Source organism: Sceloporus occidentalis, unplaced genomic scaffold (assembly GCF_023333645.1).
Source record: "Sceloporus occidentalis isolate IW3139 unplaced genomic scaffold, rSceOcc1.0.p SCAF_107, whole genome shotgun sequence".
Taxonomy (NCBI): Eukaryota; Metazoa; Chordata; class Lepidosauria; order Squamata; family Phrynosomatidae; genus Sceloporus; species Sceloporus occidentalis.
Genome location: NW_028317087.1, coordinates 2,157,836 through 2,179,384, shown reverse-complemented (window position 1 = coordinate 2,179,384; position 21,549 = coordinate 2,157,836). Strand labels below are relative to the sequence as shown.

At 36.1% G+C, this 21,549-nt stretch overlaps 1 protein-coding gene across 1 annotated transcript in view; it reads right to left on the bottom strand.

Moving 5' to 3' along the window:
* Positions 1 to 15,116, bottom strand: part of LOC149283258 (gamma-aminobutyric acid receptor subunit alpha-2-like) — a 41,257-nt gene extending 26,141 nt beyond the window's left edge. Inside the window, exons 1-3 of the mRNA XM_089497755.1 lie at positions 15,043 to 15,116; positions 13,316 to 13,431; positions 5,360 to 5,427 (exon numbers count right to left, since the gene is read on the bottom strand). Coding sequence (XP_089353881.1) covers positions 5,360 to 5,427; positions 13,316 to 13,431; positions 15,043 to 15,116 — 258 coding nt within the window. The remainder of the gene's footprint in view (positions 1 to 5,359; positions 5,428 to 13,315; positions 13,432 to 15,042) is intronic.
* Between the last annotated feature and the right edge of the window lie 6,433 nt (positions 15,117 to 21,549).

The following is a 21,549-nucleotide window of genomic DNA, read 5'->3' as shown; positions in this document are numbered from 1 at the left end:
GACACTATACGAGATATCTTTGCATTGTCTGTACGATTCCTGCTAGGGCAGGGGTGTCCAACATGTGGCCCGCGGGACCTCCAGGTGCGGCCTGCGTGAGATCGGCAGCCAGGATCACAAGAGCCCTGTGGGAGGGTCTATTGTACTGCACAGAGGAAGCGGAACCAATCACATGACTCTGCTCCAGTCCTGGCTCCTCTGTGCAGTACAAGAGAAGGCAGAGGGAGGCCACGCCCCCTGCTGAAGTCTGTGAGCGGCATCGAGGCATGCAGTGCAGGTAAGGGGGTGGGGAGGGTGTTTGAATGAGTATGCGTGATTGAGGGAATGAATCTGTGAATGAATGAATTTGTGTGTGTGTGTGTGTGTGATAGCATGGATGTGTAAGTGCTGGAACCTAGGCATGATTGGACTGTGATTGCTGTTAGCAATCACACTCCTATCATGCCAAGTCAGCCAGTACATGCTGAAACCTGGCTAGCTGCCCCCTTGTGTATTGATGCTGCCAGCAGTATGGGGTCTGCACTTACAGCCACCCTGTACCAGCATGTACTGGCTGGCTTGGGATGATAGGAGTGTGATTGCTAACAGCAATCACAGTCCCATCATGCCTAGGTTCCAGCATTTACGGGTTGCCTGGGTATTATAGCAGTGTGATTGCTGTTAGCAATCACACTCCTATCATGCCTAGTCATATTGTTGATTTTTTTTGTCCAATTGTGGTGTGTTACTTTTAATAAAAGTGTGGTTAACACACCAAAACTGGACAAAAAATACAATAACAACATTATTACATTTTTTTGTACAATTTTGGTGTGTAATTTACTTTTATTAAAAGTGTGGGATTTCTTATTATTTTTAAAGGTGGGGGGTCGTTTTCGGCTAAGTGAACCCTGAATTTTCAGGTTTTGGTCCAGAATTTTCATTTTGGTGCATCCCTAGAATAAATAGAACTATTTCATTTACTTATCCAGAATTCTGAATTTGTAGTCACAAAACTTTCTAGGCCCAGAATTCAATGAGAGGAAAAGGTTTTGTGTCATTTACTTTATTTTAATCTGCATAAATTATTAAAGGCCATATTTTCTCACAGTGAAAAATGAGTGCGGCCCTCGCACGTATACAATTCTGATGAAGCGGCCCACTGCAGAAAAAACTTGGACACCCCTGTGCTAGGGGCTCATTTTCCCTGCCCTTACAAAATAAACTGTACAATGAACCCTGTATGATAACCTAGCAAGAAGAGTGAGAAGTGGGGGGGAAACAAAGTCTTCACACTTAATAAAAGAAACAAATAAGAAAATAAAAAAATAAATACTAAATAATGGAGTTACTGAACCCAGGGGAAATTAAGGTCTTTAAGTGGCATTAGTTAAATTAAAATGAGAAATATTAAGTTGTATGTCCATTAGACATACTAAGGTGATCTGGCCACCTTACTGCCACCGGATGTATAGTAGAAACGACAAGGAGACAAGTACTTGCTACTACTAGCACAGCAGCTCCCACCAAAGCAACAAGGCTTGATGTCAGATGCCTGACAGGGTATGCTGAGTTTTCTTTCTGTATGTGTAAGGGGTCCTGAAAATCCATGTGCCAAAGAGGCTTTTAGCAGTAGTTCTCCAGTGTACAAAAGTCTTATCACCAATGGGTTAATCGAGAAATGTATTACTCTTTGAACTAACTGAACTTTTGAACTAGTGCACCATCACCTCCAAAATCTGAATGAGTACTCTTGTGGCTTTCCACAAAGTACCCAACCACTTAAAAACCTTTAAGTCTTCCTATAAGAGCTGTTTTTGTCTTCCATTATCCTATAAGAGCCCTTAAACCAATGCCAGCTGGCAGAGATGCTTGTTCTTAATTGTGTCTAGCCGCCATTTGACTGCGCTAGCCAAGTGTTTACGAATGCTAATACTATTTTCAATATCATGTCTTCAACTATACCGTATAGTACAGTAATTTGAAGAACAGAAATTTTAAACATATCACATGCATTAATGCTATTGATTAACAAATCAATTGAACGAATGACTCATTCAATTAACCAATTTATTCTAATTTTAAGGTTTCAGCTACCGATTTCTCTAAATAAAATATTTTAGACGGTTTCCCTTTTTGAATTTTAGACAGCTTTATCACCCTTACCATAGGCAGCATCTGTTTTACTTAAATTATCACTGGATTAAACCCAATTATTTTCAACATACATCATTAACATTCCTGCTTTTCATATTCATGTTGCCATTTAAGATAGATGTGAACTCATTTGCTTTAAGTCATTTTAACAAAGGTTTGTTGTGCTTTTGCCAAGTATGATTTTACATTTTGTCCTTTCTTTTCTGATTAACTATCATTTAACTTTCCCCCATACTTACCCAATCTGCACATAACAGGATTTAAAGTGCATGATGGTATATTTCAGGTAGTAAAAGGGGCCATGATTGAAAACAAAGGCTAAGATGTTAGAGGTAATTTAAGGGTGTTTTACTTTACCAAGAGGGTGGTAGATAAGCAGAACTGATTAGGCATATGGCAAGACAAAGGGCCAAATATGGTTTGAGTTTTTTCAGCAGGAACAAATGGCAGAGGTTCTTATCTGCCCTGACATCCTTCTTGGTCTAAAGCCCAGAGAAACATCCAAAAATAATTGGGTAACGCAACTATATTTAATATGGGGACTACAATATGGCTTTGGATATGTGTATATGTGTACAATATACACATATTTCATACTTGCTTAAAGGGGTCATGCCAAATGTATTTTATTTCAGGGATCACTGGATGAAATCAAGTTTGTTTTGAAGTTCGTAAGTAAAGGGCTTTGCAGACTGAAATAATGTGCAGGGCACAGCAAGGAACATTTTTAGAAAAATTGACCTTTCCTTCCCTTTCCTTTGTGTACTATAATTAAATCAAATACACCATGTTAATTTGCTAGCATACATTTATAAGAAACAATATGGTTTTAAAAATGAATATGATATGATTTTATAGACCTTGTTAAGGATGTAGTCCTTCACATGATCTGTCAGATTCGTCACTGATGATTCTAGGTGTCTGATCGCAGAGACTCCGTAAATTACATTACTAAAATGTATTTCTTCTGATTAGTTAGTTATACCATCATAGAGGGTAAATGCTAGGAGGAAATGCTGTTTAATATGAGACCAAAAATGGACTAATACATCAAAGGCACTCATGATTTATTGTAATTCAGTAATAACCTAAGGCACCTTATGCAGCAAACAATTAGTTTAGAGTGGGAAATGCTTTTAGCTGTAGCACAGTCGATACCTGGCAAAGAAGACGATGGATTTCTTTATAACATAGAATAATGGTCAGCAATGGATTGGATGCTAATATAGTCCTGGGGCTGATGAAAGAAAATATTTATATATATATATATATATATATATATATATATATATATATATAAAACAGGGGGTAGTAAAGAGGAAAATTAAATGTATTTTAGGAATAAATGTTTTATTTGACTGCGGTGTATTAAAAAGCTCTGAATCAAGCATTTGAAAATACTGTCCCATCACTTAAGGATCAGGCAGTTGTAGATGGAGTTGTGGCTCTAGGTATTGTGTTTTCATTACAACTTACTATGCTTGTCTAAAGAGGACAACTGTAAATAGTACACTTTTCTGTTTATGAAATTTACGCCAACTTGAAAATTTAAGAAATACTTAAAGAGTCGTCTGCCTGGAAAACTTGCATTCACAGTTTTGTCAACACAATAAGTACATAATTTTGGTCACTGCATGAGTTGCCTTTACTCACCAGTCTCATCAGTCCATGACTGTGGTTCACACCCCAAAATACTGCCATTCCATAAAAGTAAATTAGCCCACTTGGTATTTTAATGTTTTTCAAATTAAATTACATCAGAAGAGATATGTTCAGTTTGATCAATTTGTTGAATTTCAGTAGTCCATACTTTTGAGGACTATAGTCTCTTAAAATGAAAAGATATAGCAACATTTCCTGTTAAGGACATGTCACACCTGTACAGTACAGAAAAATGTAATTTGCCTGGTTACAGGCGTATGAACAAAATTAAGCATTAAGTGGGACCTCACAATCTTTCTCAGGATGCACTACATAGCGCAGGGGCAAAAATTTAAATATTGTTGAAAATAGGTGCTCCCATTTGAATTAATCAAAAAAGCACAATTTTTTACTTCTGCAGGAGCATTTACACTCTGCACATACCTTTTATGACGTGTGCATTGTGGTGTTCCAAGCAATTATGCAACATATATGTCATGACACAAACAACGGTTAAAACAATCAGAATACTTTGCGCTAGAGAATTTCTGGCTTACCTTGTGGATGTAAGTTAGTATTTAGTAATGTCTCTGTTATTTCATATTATTATTATAATATAATAAATATCAAGAAAAGTTTGGAAGACCTGAACTGGAGAGGAGTATTGCTTTTTTTCCATACACAAAAGACACAACGCTTTGCACAACACTGAAATTAACTTTAGACTTGCATAGTAGATTACAGTCTAGTAAATAATATATATTCGGAGTTTGTTCATGTCCAGGTCTGTTTCCAGGAGTCAGTAAAAACTACATCTGCTTTACAGAATCTGTCTTACTGCCAAGAGATCTCTTTCTCTGGAACCGCTGAGTATGTACACAGGCACACATCTGGTTAACTAAACAGGCTAATGTGCCCCCCCCCCACATCGGCAGAGAGTTGCACAGAGAAGCATTGTGCATTGTGCTGAGACCTGATATATTTCTGCAAATGGAGTCTTGACAAAACATATGACTGTTCCTTTAATAAAATACTTTAGAAATACATAATTAAAAAAAATATCAAAATATCTGGATATTTTATATTCTTTAGGCAGGTATCATAAGAATAATCTTGGGTGCCTTGTTGGTTATTTGCTTTTCAATTACATCTAATTAAAAACTTAAGGAAACAATTTAGATTTAGTAATGAGAAGCAGTTTCATATGTTTTGAATAATAGAACCTACAGTGATTACATTTTCGCTTTGTAGATTCCGTGTTCTAATCAAGCAAATCGGGACATTAGCTGATCATGCAAGTGCTTCTTGGCAAAGATTTATTTGAGCAATGATGAAATTTAGCAGGCTGGAAATGCCAGGTTTTGTCATTTATCATGCCTTGAGTGGCAAGCTTATTCTTGCTTGGCTGCCCTAATTTACAATTCAGACATGAACACGTAAGATGTCCTGAATGCCTTTACATTAAAGCTATAACAATTTGGTCTTATGTGACAAAGGATCCATGGAAGTTAAACACATCCTTTAGGTACATATCTGAAAACAAACAAGCAAAAGATATGTTGAAGGAATTGCAATGACTCACCATATCTGTATCAGAAACAGGGCCAAAGCTTGTCACGTAGATATCAGTGTGGACTTCTGTTACTCGGCCTAGAATAAGAAACCAACAAGTATTTAAAACCAATAAAATACTAAATTTAACATTAACAGTGCTTTAAATATTGTTTGTCACTTTATATATTTTGTATTGTCCAAGTTGTATATGGATTTGCATTTATTTGGAAAAATCCAAGAGCACAAGAATATACTAGGTCAGGAATAACAACTATACCAATTGTGTTTTAATATTTGGGAATAAAATGTTGAATAGGGATACATTTTTGGTGCCCAAGTAATGAGACATTCCTCATTAGCAGAGGACAGCAATGCACAACACTCATAATCCGGTACTGTCCAATACATATTTGCCAAAACGTACTACAAAAAGATCACAATGTGTAAAGCACAAAGCCCTATTTATATTATGCCACTCTGGTAGCTATATGTGGATCTAGAAGTTAATCCCTTTGAAAAGCTTTCTGGAGGTCTCCCAAATTCTTTAAATAAGAGCATCTATAGGGGTAATTTCCCTCTTCCCCAATTAGCAACCCTCCTGTTCATCAGGATATTGGTGTACTATGCCTCTTTACCTATACAAATATCCCTTTTCTATCTTAGAAAGACCAATAGAGTCGCTCGCACAGACCTTTAACTCTTGGAGCAGGGAGACCACGGTCTCCCCAGGCCAAGTTGGTTGATGCCAGAGAAGGCCCCCTGCAGGCGACCAATAGAGTCGCTTGCACGGCCCTTTAACTCCTGACGGGGAACTTGGCCTGTCTCCTCACTGCTAGAGGTCTTTACCCCTGACAGCGAACCTACGGATTTCTGCTCCCGTTAACCCCTGCGATGCTGCGTAAATAAGGTAGGCTAGATGGGGAAGGGACCAGGGAGATTAGTAAACGAAGACAAAGATTCTTTGTGTTGTGTGTCTTAGTCTTTCGTATTCATTTTGCCGCCGCCATGTTAGGTATTTGGACTGAACAAGGAAAATGCACCCTTCATGTTCGTTTTCATATTCACCCTAATACGAATACACAAGTCTAGAAAATAGCCACTTTAACCTTGCAGCAGGTTACAAAGCATATACAGCACATAATCATATCTTAAGTCAAAAACTATGATATTACATCTGATACATTCCAAAATGTGATATTAGAACCTAATATTTCAATTATTCATTCATTTAGTTTTTAAAGCCATCCTAGCTTTTGCATGCATAACAGATGAAAGGGAAATAATTGGTTGATATGCCATTAAACAACTTTAATGATTCCTTTTTCCCTAATTGTTTATGTGGCTTCAATTCACTCCTAAATTTGGGTATATCACAAATAAAGAAACCATCATCTTCATTAAACATTATAATCTGTGAGAACAAACAGTTCTGTAACCATGGAAACTGACACTCTCTAATGCAAGATTTTTTTTTTTTTAAACGCCAAATTGTTTTTTTTGTACTACTGGCTTGTTGTTGTTACCTGGTAATACAGATATGTGTTTTATTGCCTGAGCAATGTACAAATAAATAGGTTTTACTTGGCATGTTAATACCAGCTTCCCCAGAACTAGGGTTGAGCTACATTTTACAGTGTGATATCCCACCACCAGCATATATTACCCTGAATATATCAATTTAGTGTTTAGAAACTGTTATTTCTTAATTTTAAGTGGAGGGGATTTTCATCACGTTTCTTGTCCCCACCATAGCGTATTTTGAGTGTGACCCTTGAAAACATGCAAATATCCAGTCAGCAAACTTCTTTTAAAAAAGGAATGCTACCAAATGTAGACATGAGTAAAACATAAAAAAAATAGAATTTGGTGTTAGAATTATCAGTTGTAAGGGAATTTGCTTATTGAAGGTTAACAGGACCTTTCTGCATAAAAGGTTACTATTTGCGGTAGAGATGCAAGAAAAACTAAAATTAGATTTCAGACACCCTAGCTCAGATACACCCTGGCTCAGATACACCCCCCCTAAAAAAAAAAGCTACCTGAAAAAAAAAAATAAACTACCTCCAAACTAAATTTAAAAAATAAGGGCGCTACTTAAACCAATGTAATGCTCATCCCCCCAGATGGAATTATGCGGAGGGCATCTCAGCCTTCTAGCTGGAGAAACATGCTAGGAGGTGGCCCTCCATATTGCATAGGGGTGTGTCTACAATCAAGAGATATAAGGTTTTGTAAATTCAGCATCTAAGGTCTCAGAACATTTTACAGGCAGTCTTTCCAAAAATTCCCAAGCATATTGTTTGTTTTATTTTTTAAAGTTTTTTTTGGTTTGGACACAGTTTGTTACTGTTAGCGCCCATCTACATATCTAAGAATTTTACAATTTCCAAATCGGAGAGAGACAAGTACAGTCTAGATACAGGATGTCAGGTAAGCCAGTGGCGTATATTGTTAATGCTTACCAGTTACGTGCAGAGTATTTCTTTGGGGGGGGGTACAATATGCAAGTATTTTTCTCTGATACCACTTCTTAAGCAGCACTGACATTTCTAAAAAGCATCAAATGGTCTACATTATTGGTTTGTTAAATGCTGCCCCCCAAGAAAACTGTTAACGTAGAGACATAGGGACATAGAAATTGACTGAAGGTAAGACATCGAGCCTGATCATCACTAGTCAATGGGCCAGTTAAAAGAGAGATCAAGACCTCCATAGTTTCCTTTCGCACTTCCTGTAAAAGTGGAGTGCTGGGATATGACATCATATCTTGATGCCGACTAGAAAGGACAACGATGTGAAGGAGAAGCAGGCGGTGCTGCATTGGGTTAGGCCTAGGGCTGCACTATAAATAAATATGCCACTTTCTTTAACACCATATGCCAACATGCACACTCACTAACACCAAAACACACAAACGAATTCTCTAACACCATAAGATAACACATACACAAGCTAATGCCATACACACCTATACGTTATAGAAGAACCTTATATCTTTGGAGTGGCCACGGTATTTATGAAGTGTTGCAAATTTGCATAGGAATCACTGTTTAATATTGTTGTTTTGAATAAACGTCTCAGTGTGATGGTTTTTTTTTATCTTTCTGTTGGGTTTCAGTTAGATTGACTTGCATTCTTATGTAAATGAGTGAGCAGAGATAAGCCCGTCAGCATAATATCTCACCAGTTTTTAGGACAATAGCTACTGCTAATAGTATTAAAATGCTTTATTCGGCTGAAATCTGCTAAACCTTTTTAAGCTAAGTAAATCATCGTCTATTCAAAAAGTATGGTTTCTATGTTTAGGGACCACAGAGCAGCAAGTGTTTTGCAGTAAAGATAATTTCTGCCTGCATGGATTCCAAATCAATGAATTTATGACCCTGTTTAGAATAGAAATTCAAGGGACAAAGTTCTTGTGAAACAAGCACCATGGAGGGTTATTGAATGTTACTGAATGATAGCACTTTGCTATATATGTTCTTTAATTCGAGACAGCATGACAGATAGTTCTTGCTTAAATCTTAGCTAATAAAATCTGATATACACACTTTGAACAATCCATCTTTTTACTTCAACAAAAGAAAAAATAGATATTTGTTTGTAGGTTTCAACCTCATTCCATCACAAGATACAATGTGGCAAGAAATGTATACATCCTCTACTTCAGTTATAAGGCGTCTCATCAATGAAATACATTATTACATCTATACATCTAATGACATATTTACATTCATAATTATACATAGAAACATATAGTTTGATGGCAGATAAGAACCATTTGTAAGACCCATCTTATAATTCAATAGCTTGTAGAACCACCTTTAGCAGCCATAATTTGATGTCATTGTTTTCTGTATGACTTTATCGGTCTCTTCAACATTGTGGGTCCACTCCTGGGAAGATTGGCAACTGTCTTGAACGTTTTGCGCATTTGAATAATCTTTCTCACTGTAGAATGATGGACTTTAAATTGTTTGGAAATGGCCTTATAACCGTTCCCAGACTACAGCTTTGGACAAATTAAGACCTTTCGTCTCTAGTGCAAACTTGGTCCGCAAGCTTGGATTAACGTCCCCAACCCTATGTTAGCAAAACTTTGAATGCATTTGTCATTTAGATACTGAGATGGGATCCATCTGAATTCCTGTGCTTGAATACTTATTATTTTGTATATAACAAATATTGGCAAACTGCAAATTGTGGAATTAGTAAAAGCTTGTGGATCATTAAATAGACTTATCATGATAGAAGCTGCAATATAAAGCATCAATTACTGAAGTTCTCCATATATAGTCTTGTCAATTCTAATTTATATTCCACAAATCGGACACAAGGCTCAGAATTTTGGTCTGAAATTTGTGAGCCCACATTAACTCACATTCTCATTCACTTTCTCACGCTTTCTAAATGTTTCCCTACCTTCTCTGCTGACCACGTCTGCTTCTGCCAACCACTTTTACATCTTCTTCTTCAAAAGCCTTCTGCAGAAGAATTGGTCTGCAGAAGAATTGGTCGACAGAAGCGGAAATGGTCGGCAGATAAGGTAGAGAAACATTTAAAAAACGTATGAGAAAGAGTAGTGAGAGAGAAAGTAAGTGTGTATATGGGCACCGGGCAACACATTTTGTTCCTGAATCAAAAATGCCCCTGAATCGAATGGGCAGAGAACAAAATTTGTTTTGATGGCTGTTGCAGGAGGTACAGCACGCATGAAGCAGGGTTTTCTTTAAAAAAAAATGCTGTTTTTTATTAATCAGCATACAGACAACAGCACAGCATATACCGAGGATGTTACAAATATGTCAAACGCAAACCAAACATAAATCAAAACCGATTGTTGGCTTGACTGCCCAATAAAAGGTTTTAATCAAAGGCTCCAAAGACTTTCTTATAACCTTTCATTTTTCTCGCTCTATGATGTTATAAACAACAAACTAACTTATCTGTTTATTTCCAGTTTAAATATTAAATAGTAATACAGCGATGGTTGACGGAACATTTCCTGTTGACTTTCCCAGGATTATATAATGGCATAGGAGACACATTTTAAGGTTATATGAAAGGAAAAATTATTTGTAACGTAAAAAAGTTATTTACCGGTAGCATTAAGGATGGGGGAATACAGAAGTTCTGGAACATGTAAAAGGTAGTAGTATAAATACCTTCAATTAACTGTTTGGATATTTATCCCAGCAGAAGTGGTAGAGGCTAACACAGTGAGGGTATTTAAGCATGCATGGGGCAGCCATATGGCAATCCAGAACATTATGCATTTTTTTATTTTTAAAACAGGAAAGGATTGCAGACAAGAAAGAAAGAAGAACGCACAGGCATTGACGGTGTCATTTGAGCACTGCTGAATGCATTAAGGTGACAAGCATGAGGATTAAAACATGTTGCAACCCATGTGTGTTGAATGAAGGAACATGTAAATAAACAAACAGCTTTAAAAATATTACAAGTTGTAATATAACTGTGGTCTGTAACATGGAACACAATTAAACCTTAGTATATCTGTCGTATTTGATAGTCTTCTCTCTTCTAAAGGTTTAACTCTTCTGTCCATCATGATGTACTTCAATATTATAAAAATAGTGTCCTAAAGCCATATAGTGATGGCATGGCACATAATGAAGACATTCAACTCCAGTCTTTATCCAATTCCATGTCAGAAGTATCATGCAATCATGTGTAAATGCAAGACGTCAACTAAGTATGGAAGATTTGCTTTTACACCAAACTCAAAGGCTATGTTTGCCGAGAGAGATGCCTTCTCCCATAGCTCAAAGAGAATCCAATCGAAGGCAGCGGTCTGTGCATGTTCTAACATGGCTGCTTTTTACTCTGCTTTCAATAGTAAAGATACTTGCATGTTACTAGCGCTGATCTGTTGTTAGATCAGCTGGCTGTCATACAGGAATAATAACCTGTTCCCATTCAACCTGCAGAGGATCAGATATTGTGCCATAAGAAGCAACCCCATCTGTCAAATTCATCCTACCCCCAAATAACTTTTTTTTTTTAATGAAAAAAAAACAGAAACCAGTGCATCTGCAGCGCAAGAAGGGGCTCAATGTGAAATGTGTATTCTCTCTCTGGATTGTGTTCCTTTAGCATATGCGTTTCTTTTGCATGCTTATGGTATTTAACAGATAATTTTACGTGCACCTACCCTGCCATATGTTGTGTCCACCTATATGGGCTGCAAGAGCAATCTATATGCATATACAGTTACATACATGCTAGGAATTCTAAGGATGTTCAGGGCTTTTCATAAAATATTTAGTTTCTACTTTTGTATATTATTTGGATAGCTATATATATTCGGTTATAATGGAGATAAAACATGTTTTTAAGTGTTTTTTTCCCAGTTTTGTACCATTATATCCTGTCACGTGAATCACCTTTTACATATAAAAAAGAAAGTCCTATCTGTCCTTGAAAAAACTGTGTATAATTTGTGTGTTTATGCAAAAAAATGCGCATGCTTAAAAGGTGAATTGTGATTTCCATTGATGAAATCTAGATGAAATAGGCTCTACACCTCTGAGTGCATTTCCATTGGATGGTTTTTATGCTCTAACAACCAAGTGGTATATAATGTACTGTTTTTTTTCTATTTGCATTTTGATAACCAAAACTCTAACTTAAAGATAAGTAAATATATATATATTTGCGCACCCTCACATCACATTTATTTTATACTGTATATTACAGGCATGTTTAACCCCTTAAGGACAATGGGTGGTCCCTAAACCCGTTGAAAACAATGCATTTTGAGCCCGTAAATGTACGGACTTTTTCATTAAGGGGTTAAAAGATTCAGATACCTGAGGTATTTAATGCTTTTTTACTGCATGTTAAATTTGCTATTGCAATTATAAAGAGCTCCCACACATTCACACACACATTTTAAAAGATAATATCCAATTAATACACATCTAAGATAAAACAAAGCAACCTAAGAAAACATAAGAACACCGCATTAAAAGATGCCTTTTCTAATATTAGTATCGTTATATGGGTATAAAAAAAAAGACCGCACACAATCCTTGTGGTCGAAAAAACTGAAAGACTAGGATGAGACACTTGTCAAATAAGAAATAATAATATCCTTAGTGTACAAAGATTTGTATTCATTCCATGATGCTTATTTCACCTTTTAATTTATCATTAAATTAAAGAGCAACAAAGCAAAATGTAATATAATGAATATTACAACACTGTTTTGAAGCCATTATTAAAAGTATGATGAATTAACATGAATAAACAAATCTATCCATATATCATTTATACATACGTATATATATATATATATATATATATATATATATATATATATAGTGTACATACAGATAAATCTATAGCTACAGATGAATAATACAATAAAAAAAGCAGCCTCACTACCTTCAAACGGAAAAAAAGTTTGCAAGCTGTAAGAAAAACAGCTGTGATATAAATGCCAATGATTTAAGAACGTACACAAAGAAACTCTACATTATTGTATATTATTATAGCAAACACCAACCCAGTCAGCATCAAAAAGAAAAAGCGACAGGAAGAAGAGCTCTAGATTTCACACTGCATGAATTAATCCTCACCCCTGTCCTGATCAGAATTATTTCAGGAGGATGTGGATGTGTGTAGCTTAAAAATCACAGGTTTTGCAAGAATAATTAAAACAAGGTAAATCTGCATGATGGCTTATTTAGAATCTAATGAATCTATTCTAACTCCAAAAAGTTGTTTTTTTGTTTTTTTAGCATATTACCTAATTGATACTATTAACAATATAACAAGTGTACTTTTCATAATATGATGCAGAAATATGATAATATCAATGTGTCTTAAAATTATCATGATCAATTTTAAATTATCATCTTTATCATCATATTACATCACAAATATTTTAGAGAAAATAAAAATGTAGAAGTAGAAAACAGATCAATGAATAGGTCAGCATAAATAATTAGGAAATTACCTCCTAATCCAGGCCTTAGGCGATTATCATACCCATCCAAAAGACGATCTAAAATTCTTGTAAAGATGGTGATGTTATTTTTTGCATCATCATCCAAAGTATCTGCCAGGCCTTGCCTAATGGAAAAAAAAAGAAGTTTTGTGACATATTTAAATGCATTACAATATTTAAAAGCAATAATCCTAGACCCTATTGGCAAGCTATTTCGTCTAAATATATATATATATATATATATATATATATATATATATATATATATGTTTATTATTATTATTATTATTATTATTATTATTATTATGTATTTATTTTTTACTAGCTTTATAAAAAGGCTTGGTTTGCTATACTAAACGCTTATGATGGTATGTCATTAAATTTAGGAAGGGAAGTTGAAAGATGTTTTGTAAGTTAGAACATTAATACATAAGTTAAATATAACGTAAAAAGGATATATATTTAAGAATTTGGCAAATTAGTTATTACATTGATATTGAAACATTAAAAAAAAAAAAAATTCATGCATATTGACATTATAGTTCACTTCAAAATATTATGTACATATGTATATAATAACATGCATTAATATTGGTATGTAAATTATATGTATGCTTATAAATGAACATAAGCAAAGTTAGATGTACATGTCTAAATGCCTGGCACATAGCCATCTCAACTTCATGTCATGATGTAATAACTTTATAATCTACATTAAGCACAAGCTTCCATTAATGTTATACCACCGTAATGTGCCCACAATATCTGTACATATGATATACTAGACTATTTTAAATCATTAAACCTTATATGCATATGTTTTCTGTTGCTTATTTATAACTGCAATCTAGTTATTTAGCACTGTGTATGAAATGTATAGAGATACTCTTTTTACAAATCAGTTATAGAATGGGAACTGATTTCTTAACATGCCAAATGTGTGTCTACTTCCAACCACAACTTTTGTTTGCAGAATATAAGGAATGTGCTTTATTTTATTTAAAGAAAGTATATTTCTGATAAAATAAGAAATCAATGGTTAGATTTACATTTCCCAATATTTATATATATATTTATATATTAAACATGTAATAACAACAGAACATAACAAACCAAGAATTAGTCTATAATATTACAAGCTGGCTTTGTCCACTACCCCCATCTAGAGGTTGGCAGCATTCGCATTCTGTTGTACAAGAGCAAAGACAATTTCCAACAAAGCTATCATCACTTAGCATGGTTCAAACCAGTACTCTGTCTAGGACAATCCAAATTAGAAGGTTCCTTTTCTAGAATGTGCTGATTTCAACACTATAGTATACAATAGTCTGAAGTATTAGAAATATGGAAGGTCTGTTCTACTCTTTGTGCATTGTATGTGCTTTTGGTAGTATAGTAATTTAACTGCTATGTAATGAGCACATGGCAGGGGCAAATAGTATGCACAGAGGTTTTTATGATATTTTGCATAGAAATGTAAAAAGTGCAACCCCAACTGACATGGCAATTATAACGTGAAATGGTTACTATTTGCTGTAGTAAAAATGATAAAAATAATAATAATAATAGCAACCACAACTAAATAACAAACTAAAATAAAGCAGATGTCAACAAAATGATATGGCAACCAATGTGATTTTCTGTAACTGGTTGCTTTTCAGACAAAAATTGCTGAAGCAGATAAAAATAAACTAAGTTATGTCTTTAGTGGTAGAAAGATAAAAATATCTCCTCACCTTGATGACTCCCATACTACCAGCGTGAGGAACAATACTATTTTCTTTGCGCAGAACAGCATTTTGGAATCCATGGTTGTTCTGAAGAAGATCTTAAATCAAGTACCTGAGATAGGAAAATAGCATTATTAAGAAGCAGAAAGGAAAAGAAGAGGAATCACTAGGCAACCACAGTTGATTCAAGTCACAGTGTGTCTGCATGCAGGGTCCATAAAGACAGAACTGAAGTCTGTAGGTATTGGAAACATTGTATAGAACCTTTGCAACAATGTATCACCAGTATCACGTGCTACATGGGCAGCTTATAGATCCTTTCTAATCATTCGATTTGTATCAGACATGCAGTGCACAAAAACACGAGTGGGACTGCCATTCCACGGCTGAAACTGACATAACATCAAACGAGTGTAGCAGTACACATGCCATTATGTAGCCATCAACATCATGTTCTATGGGCAACATCTGCTACAAAATCAGTACACTAAAAAAAATAGATCCAAGCTCTGGGGTTCGTGTTTCAGAAGAAGAAAGAGCTTTGGGGGGTTTCAAATCCGTTAAGTGGCAAGTTGTTTGGAATCCAGTAGCCATAAGGGGAGAGACTTGCAGGATGCCATTCACAAAGGCTTTGGGTTATGTACCTGGAGTCAGTGAAAAGGCTCTGGCTTCGGGGTTGAAGGGGGTTCCTTGCCAGCACTGACCCTGCAGAGGATGCTGGAGCTGCAGGTGCGGAGAGGCTGCTGCAGCGGCTCGCTGACAACAGGATCCTGGCTGCTTTGAATGGAGGAGGGTCTCTGGCGGGGGCGAGCTTCACGGCTACTGATGCTGTTGTGCACGCGCACCAAATACACGGAGACGCGCAGTGTTCCCGGAGTTCCCCAGCATGCAGTACTCCAGCTCATTCGGGGTGATGGTGAGATCGGGGGTGGAGAGAGAGAGGGATCGATTTATTTGGTTTGTCATTAAGCGTGAATGTGGTGTACATCGCTCTACTTCTCTCTATAAAGCTGCCGGGTGTGCTGCGGTAAGGAGCAGGGGGCGCCTGCGCGGTTTTAGAGACTGGAGTCAAGCTATCAGACAGTTTCAAATCAGTGGTCATGCCATCAGACGCTTTTTCTTAAGATTAGCAAAAGGTGCCTTAGACCTGGAAATGTGATAATAATCATATAATGTTACAATTTTTAGTGGGTTTTGCAGAGTTCTCACACAAATATATCTCCCTGCAAAATTAGATACGTTTATTAAACAAATTAATTTGCTCATTTCTAGCAAATTACCTTTTATAACATTTCTGCATATATTACAAAATTCCACCGTTGGACCAACACATTTACACTGCACATATCTCACACACACACCCCTATATAATATCTTACAATATGGTGCATTTTTACTGTGGAAATTTAAAGATATAGCACCCCAAATAGCAGTGCAGTACTTGATAAATGTCATATTTCAACATTCTACATGGAATTAAAAAAAATTCCCCCATTGGACCAATACAGTTACACTGCAGATATCTCAAACACATGCCCCTCTATTATTTCTGAGAATATGGTGCATTTTTACTGTGGAAATTTAAAGCTATAGCGCCCCAAATATCATCCCAGTAGACAGCAACTGGCATTTTTCAGCATTCTACAGAGAGTTAAAAAAAAATTCCCCATTGGACCAATACAGTTACACTGCAGATATCTCAAACACATGCCCCTCTATTATTTCTGAGAATATGGTGCATTTTTACTGTGGAAATTTAGAGCTATAGTGCCCCAAATATCATCCCAGGAGACAGCAACTGGCATTTTTCAGCATTCTACAGAGGGTTAAAAAAAAAATTCCCCATTGGACCAATACAGTTACACTGCACATATCTCAAACACAACCCCCTCTATTATTTCTGAGAATATGGTGCATTTTTACTGTGGAAATTTAAAGCTATAGTGCCCCAAATATCATCCCAGTAGACAGCAACTGGCATTTTTCAGCATTCTACAGAGGGTTAAAAAAAATTCCCCCATTGGACCAATACAGTTACACTGCAGATATCTCAAACACATGCCCCTCTATTATTTCTGAGAATATGATGCATTTTTACTGTGGAAATTTAAAGCTATAGTGCCCCAAATATCATCCCAGTACACAGCAACTGGCATTTTTCAGCATTCTACAGAGGGTTAAAAAACAAAAATTCCCCATTGGACCAATACAGTTACACTGCACATATCTCAAACACAACCCCCTCTATTATTTCTGAGAATATGGTGCATTTTTACTGCGGAAATTTAAAGCTATAGCGCCTCAAATATCATCCCAGTAGACAGCAACTGGCATTTTTCAGCATTCTACAGAGGGTTAAAAAAAATTCCCCCATTGGACCAATACAGTTACACTGCAGATATATCAAACACATGCCCCTCTATTATTTCTGAGAATATGGTGCATTTTTACTGTGGAAATTTAAAGCTATAGTGCCCCAAATATCATCCCAGTAGACAGCAACTGGCATTTTTCAGCATTCTACAAAAAATTACCAATTGGACCAACACAGGTACACTGCAAAAATCCCATTTGCTATGAATTGGGCTAATATTTGGGGCGCTATAGCTTTAAATTTCCACAGTAAAAATGCACCATATTCTCAGAAATAATAGAGGGGCATGTGTTTGAGATATGTGCAGTGTAACTGTATTGGTCCAATGGGGAAATTTTTTTTTAACCCTCTGTAGAATGCTGAAAAATGCCAGTTGCTGTGTACTGGGATGATATTTGGGGCACTATAGCTTTAAATTTCCACAGTAAAAATGCATCATATTCTCAGAAATAATAGAAGGGCATGTGTTTGAGATATCTGCAGTGTAACTGTATTGGTCCAATGGGGGAATTTTTTTTAACCCTCTGTAGAATGCTGAAAAATGCCAGTTGCTGTCTACTGGGATGATATTTGGGGCACTATAGCTTTAAATTTCCACAGTAAAAATGCACCATATTCTCAGAAATAATAGAGGGGCATGTGTTTGAGATATGTGCAGTGTAACTGTATTGGTCCAATGGGGAATTTTTTTTTAACCTTCTATAGAATGCTGAAAAATGCCAGTTGCTTTCTCCTGGGATATTTGGGGCGCTATAGCTTTAAATTTCCACAGTAAACATGCACCATATTCTTAGAAATAATAGAGGGGCATGTGTTTGAGATATCTGCAGTGTAACTGTATTGGTCCAATGGGGAAATTTTTTTTAACCCTCTGTAGAATGCTGAAAAATGCCAGTTGCTGTCTACTGGGATGATATTTGGGGTGCTATAGCTTTAAATTTCCACAGTAAAAATGCACCATATTCTCAGAAATAATAGAGGGGCATGTGTTTGAGATATCTGCAGTGTAACTGTATTGGTCCAATGGGGGAATTTTTTTTAACCCTCTGTAGAATGCTGAAAAATGCCAGTTGCTGTCTACTGGGATGATATTTGGGGCGCTATAGCTTTAAATTTCCACAGTAAAAATGCACCATATTCTCAGAAATAATAGAGGGGGTTGTGTTTGAGATATGTGCAGTGTAACTGTATTGGTCCAATGGGGAATTTTTTTTTAACCCTCTGTAGAATGCTGAAAAATGCCAGTTGCTGTCTACTGGGAGGATATTTGGGGCGCTATAGCTTTAAATTTCCACAGTAAAAATGCACCATATTCTCAGAAATAATAGAGGGGGTTGTGTTTGAGATATCTGCAGTGTAACTGTATTGGTCCAATGGGGGAATTTTTTTTTATTCCATGTAGAATGTTGAAATATGACATTTATCAAGTACTGCACTGCTATTTGGGGTGCTATATCTTTAAATTTCCACAGTAAAAATGCACCATATTGTAAGATATTATATAGGGGTGTGTGTGTGTGAGATATGTGCAGTGTAAATGTGTTGGTCCAACGGTGGAATTTTGTAATATATGCAGAAATGTTATAAAAGGTAATTTGCTAGAAATGAGCGGATATTTACCTTTAATTTGTTTAATAAACGTATCTAATTTTGCAGGGAGATATATTTGTGTGAGAACTCTGCAAAATCCACTAAAAATTGTAACATTATATGATTATTATCACATTTCCAGGTCTAAGGTACATTTTGCTAATCTTAAGAAAAAGCGTCTGATGGCATGACCACTGATTTGAAACTGTCTGATAGCTTGACTCCAGTAGCGAGACCTGGTGCTACTGCACCCCGACTACCCCCACTGCATGCAGTACGGAGATGACAAACCCACCACATTCCCTCAAGCGAATCGTCATTTTTTGCATGCGGTCCCTTTAAATATCCCCTTCTTACAGTTAGGGTGCAGAGAATTTTCTGCCTACCCTGCTATTATCATGTACCAACCACACATACACACTGGAGTCTAATCCATTCTTACATGGGTTCGTATTTTGTCGAACTTCTGCTTTAATAAACGTTGACTGTTGCAGTGAATGAAGTGCAGTCACGATTTTCTATTAGCTGCCGAATGAGTGTTCCATTTATTTTAATGTGATGAGGATCGCAATTATCTGCCTGTGAATCACCTCGATTAGTGACGCTGGTGTAACTCGTGCAGTCTCCTAACATTGTGGAAGTGACTGCTGGTCCAGTAACACTGGATGGAGAGAGATGCCTGCAACAAGATCCAGCCACATAGAAGTCTAGAGTTCAAACTTAGAAATGTGCAGCTAACTAATTCAATTAAGAATTATTCTAAGTAAATCTCTTGAAATCCATCTCTGTATATTCACACACCTTTATTTATCTGAAGGTGCCTCTTGTTCACAGTTCTTTACCTCTGCACCTTTGTCTTATAGATTCACTTACTCCTTTAGTATGTTTAGTATGGTTATGTATTTATTTTTCCCCAGGCTTCCAACCTTTTTCTTTTCGTATAGCTTTCATTTTATTGAAGACAAATCAACACTATCATTAATAGCTATAAAAGATATTAAAAAAACCAAAACTGAAACATATTCAGGTGTTATGGGGATACTCACTAAATAGTTTTGTTTACATTGCAATAAGATGACACATCTGTACTCACCTGATTTGCTATGCATTATGTAGAACCAACAGCCTTTATTGCAGGATATACCACCAGGGCTGGGCCCTTCGTAATGCAAGTTCAAGTGTTTCCTATTTAGATGATGCTGCATTTACTATGATCAAGGTTCCAGTAACAATGCATTAGAAATGGTTAGGCAGATTTTGAAATACTTAACAGGTTACTGTATAATGTATTTCTTAAGTATACATATTTTATAAGCACTTACTTTTAATGGGACCCTTGATGTATAAAAGCAGATTTATTTTTGTTTTCAGAGCTGCAATGGAAATCAATATATGTCTGTCTATCTTTCATTCCAGTTATCTATAAAGGCATTGTTACTAACAGCTTTACAGCACTTTGAATCTCTGCTATGGAACCTGTGTTCTACTACAGGTGGATTTAAGTTAACTAAACACTTAATTTTAATAGCGAGTCATGTCCCCTTCCATTGAAATGCATTCTATGAACGTCGGTAATGAATTTTACACAATTAAGGTATGTTTTAAAAAAAGACAAAAGATGAAAACAGAAACTTGAATCTCTATGGTGGTTTTTGATTGCAGACCTGGAGGGGAATTTGTTTTTTGTTGAAAAAGAATCCACTCCACATTGGTTAATCAAGGTTCTCAGGGGCAGATATTCTGCCGTAATATTAGGATTCGTCTAGTGAATATTTGTTTATCACAGATATGTGACTCACTGGTCCTTTATAACTGGTGCTCAACACCTAGATCTTATTTCAACCACTGAAGAAATTGAACTGGATTTCCTGTTGGAAAAATAATATATTGCTGCATAGATATGGAAATGTGTTATTGTCTATGCCACCAGTTCAAAAGCTTATGGGTGTTTGCGTTGAACTTTTTAAACTGTTTTCTCTTTGCATTATGAAGGGGCAATCTTGGTAACCTTCTCCAGCAAGAAGAGTTGAATTGGAGCATTGGTAAACTGGTGAGGTCACTTACAAGAAATGCTTCACATTTCATGGGGCAAAAGCGACCCTTCATACCTAGGGATACTACAGACTTGAAATACTTAAGGCTTCTGCAGACTAGAGATTAATTAATACATTCCTAGACTTGGCATTTTAGATGTTTCATAGAGGTTAAATGTAGATTCACCTAATAACTACAACAAGCATTTTAGTAATTTGTGTGTTTGTAATGCTCTGTTGTGATAGATGGTTGTACTCTGCATAATATTAGTGGATGTCAAAATCATTTTATTAGTTCTGGCTAATTGATTCACATTCTATGGAAAGATTTAATAAAATAAAAGACCAGGCCTTTACTATAGCAGTGAACTTCTGAGATCCCGGAAAAAGCTTTTTATGCTGAGCCACACAGCAGGTGAATCTATTTGTACTTGTATAGAAAGCTCATAAGGCAGACTAGAGAGATGGTGAAATTAAAGATTTTCTGGTAAATAAGAAAATGCAATATAGTGTCTC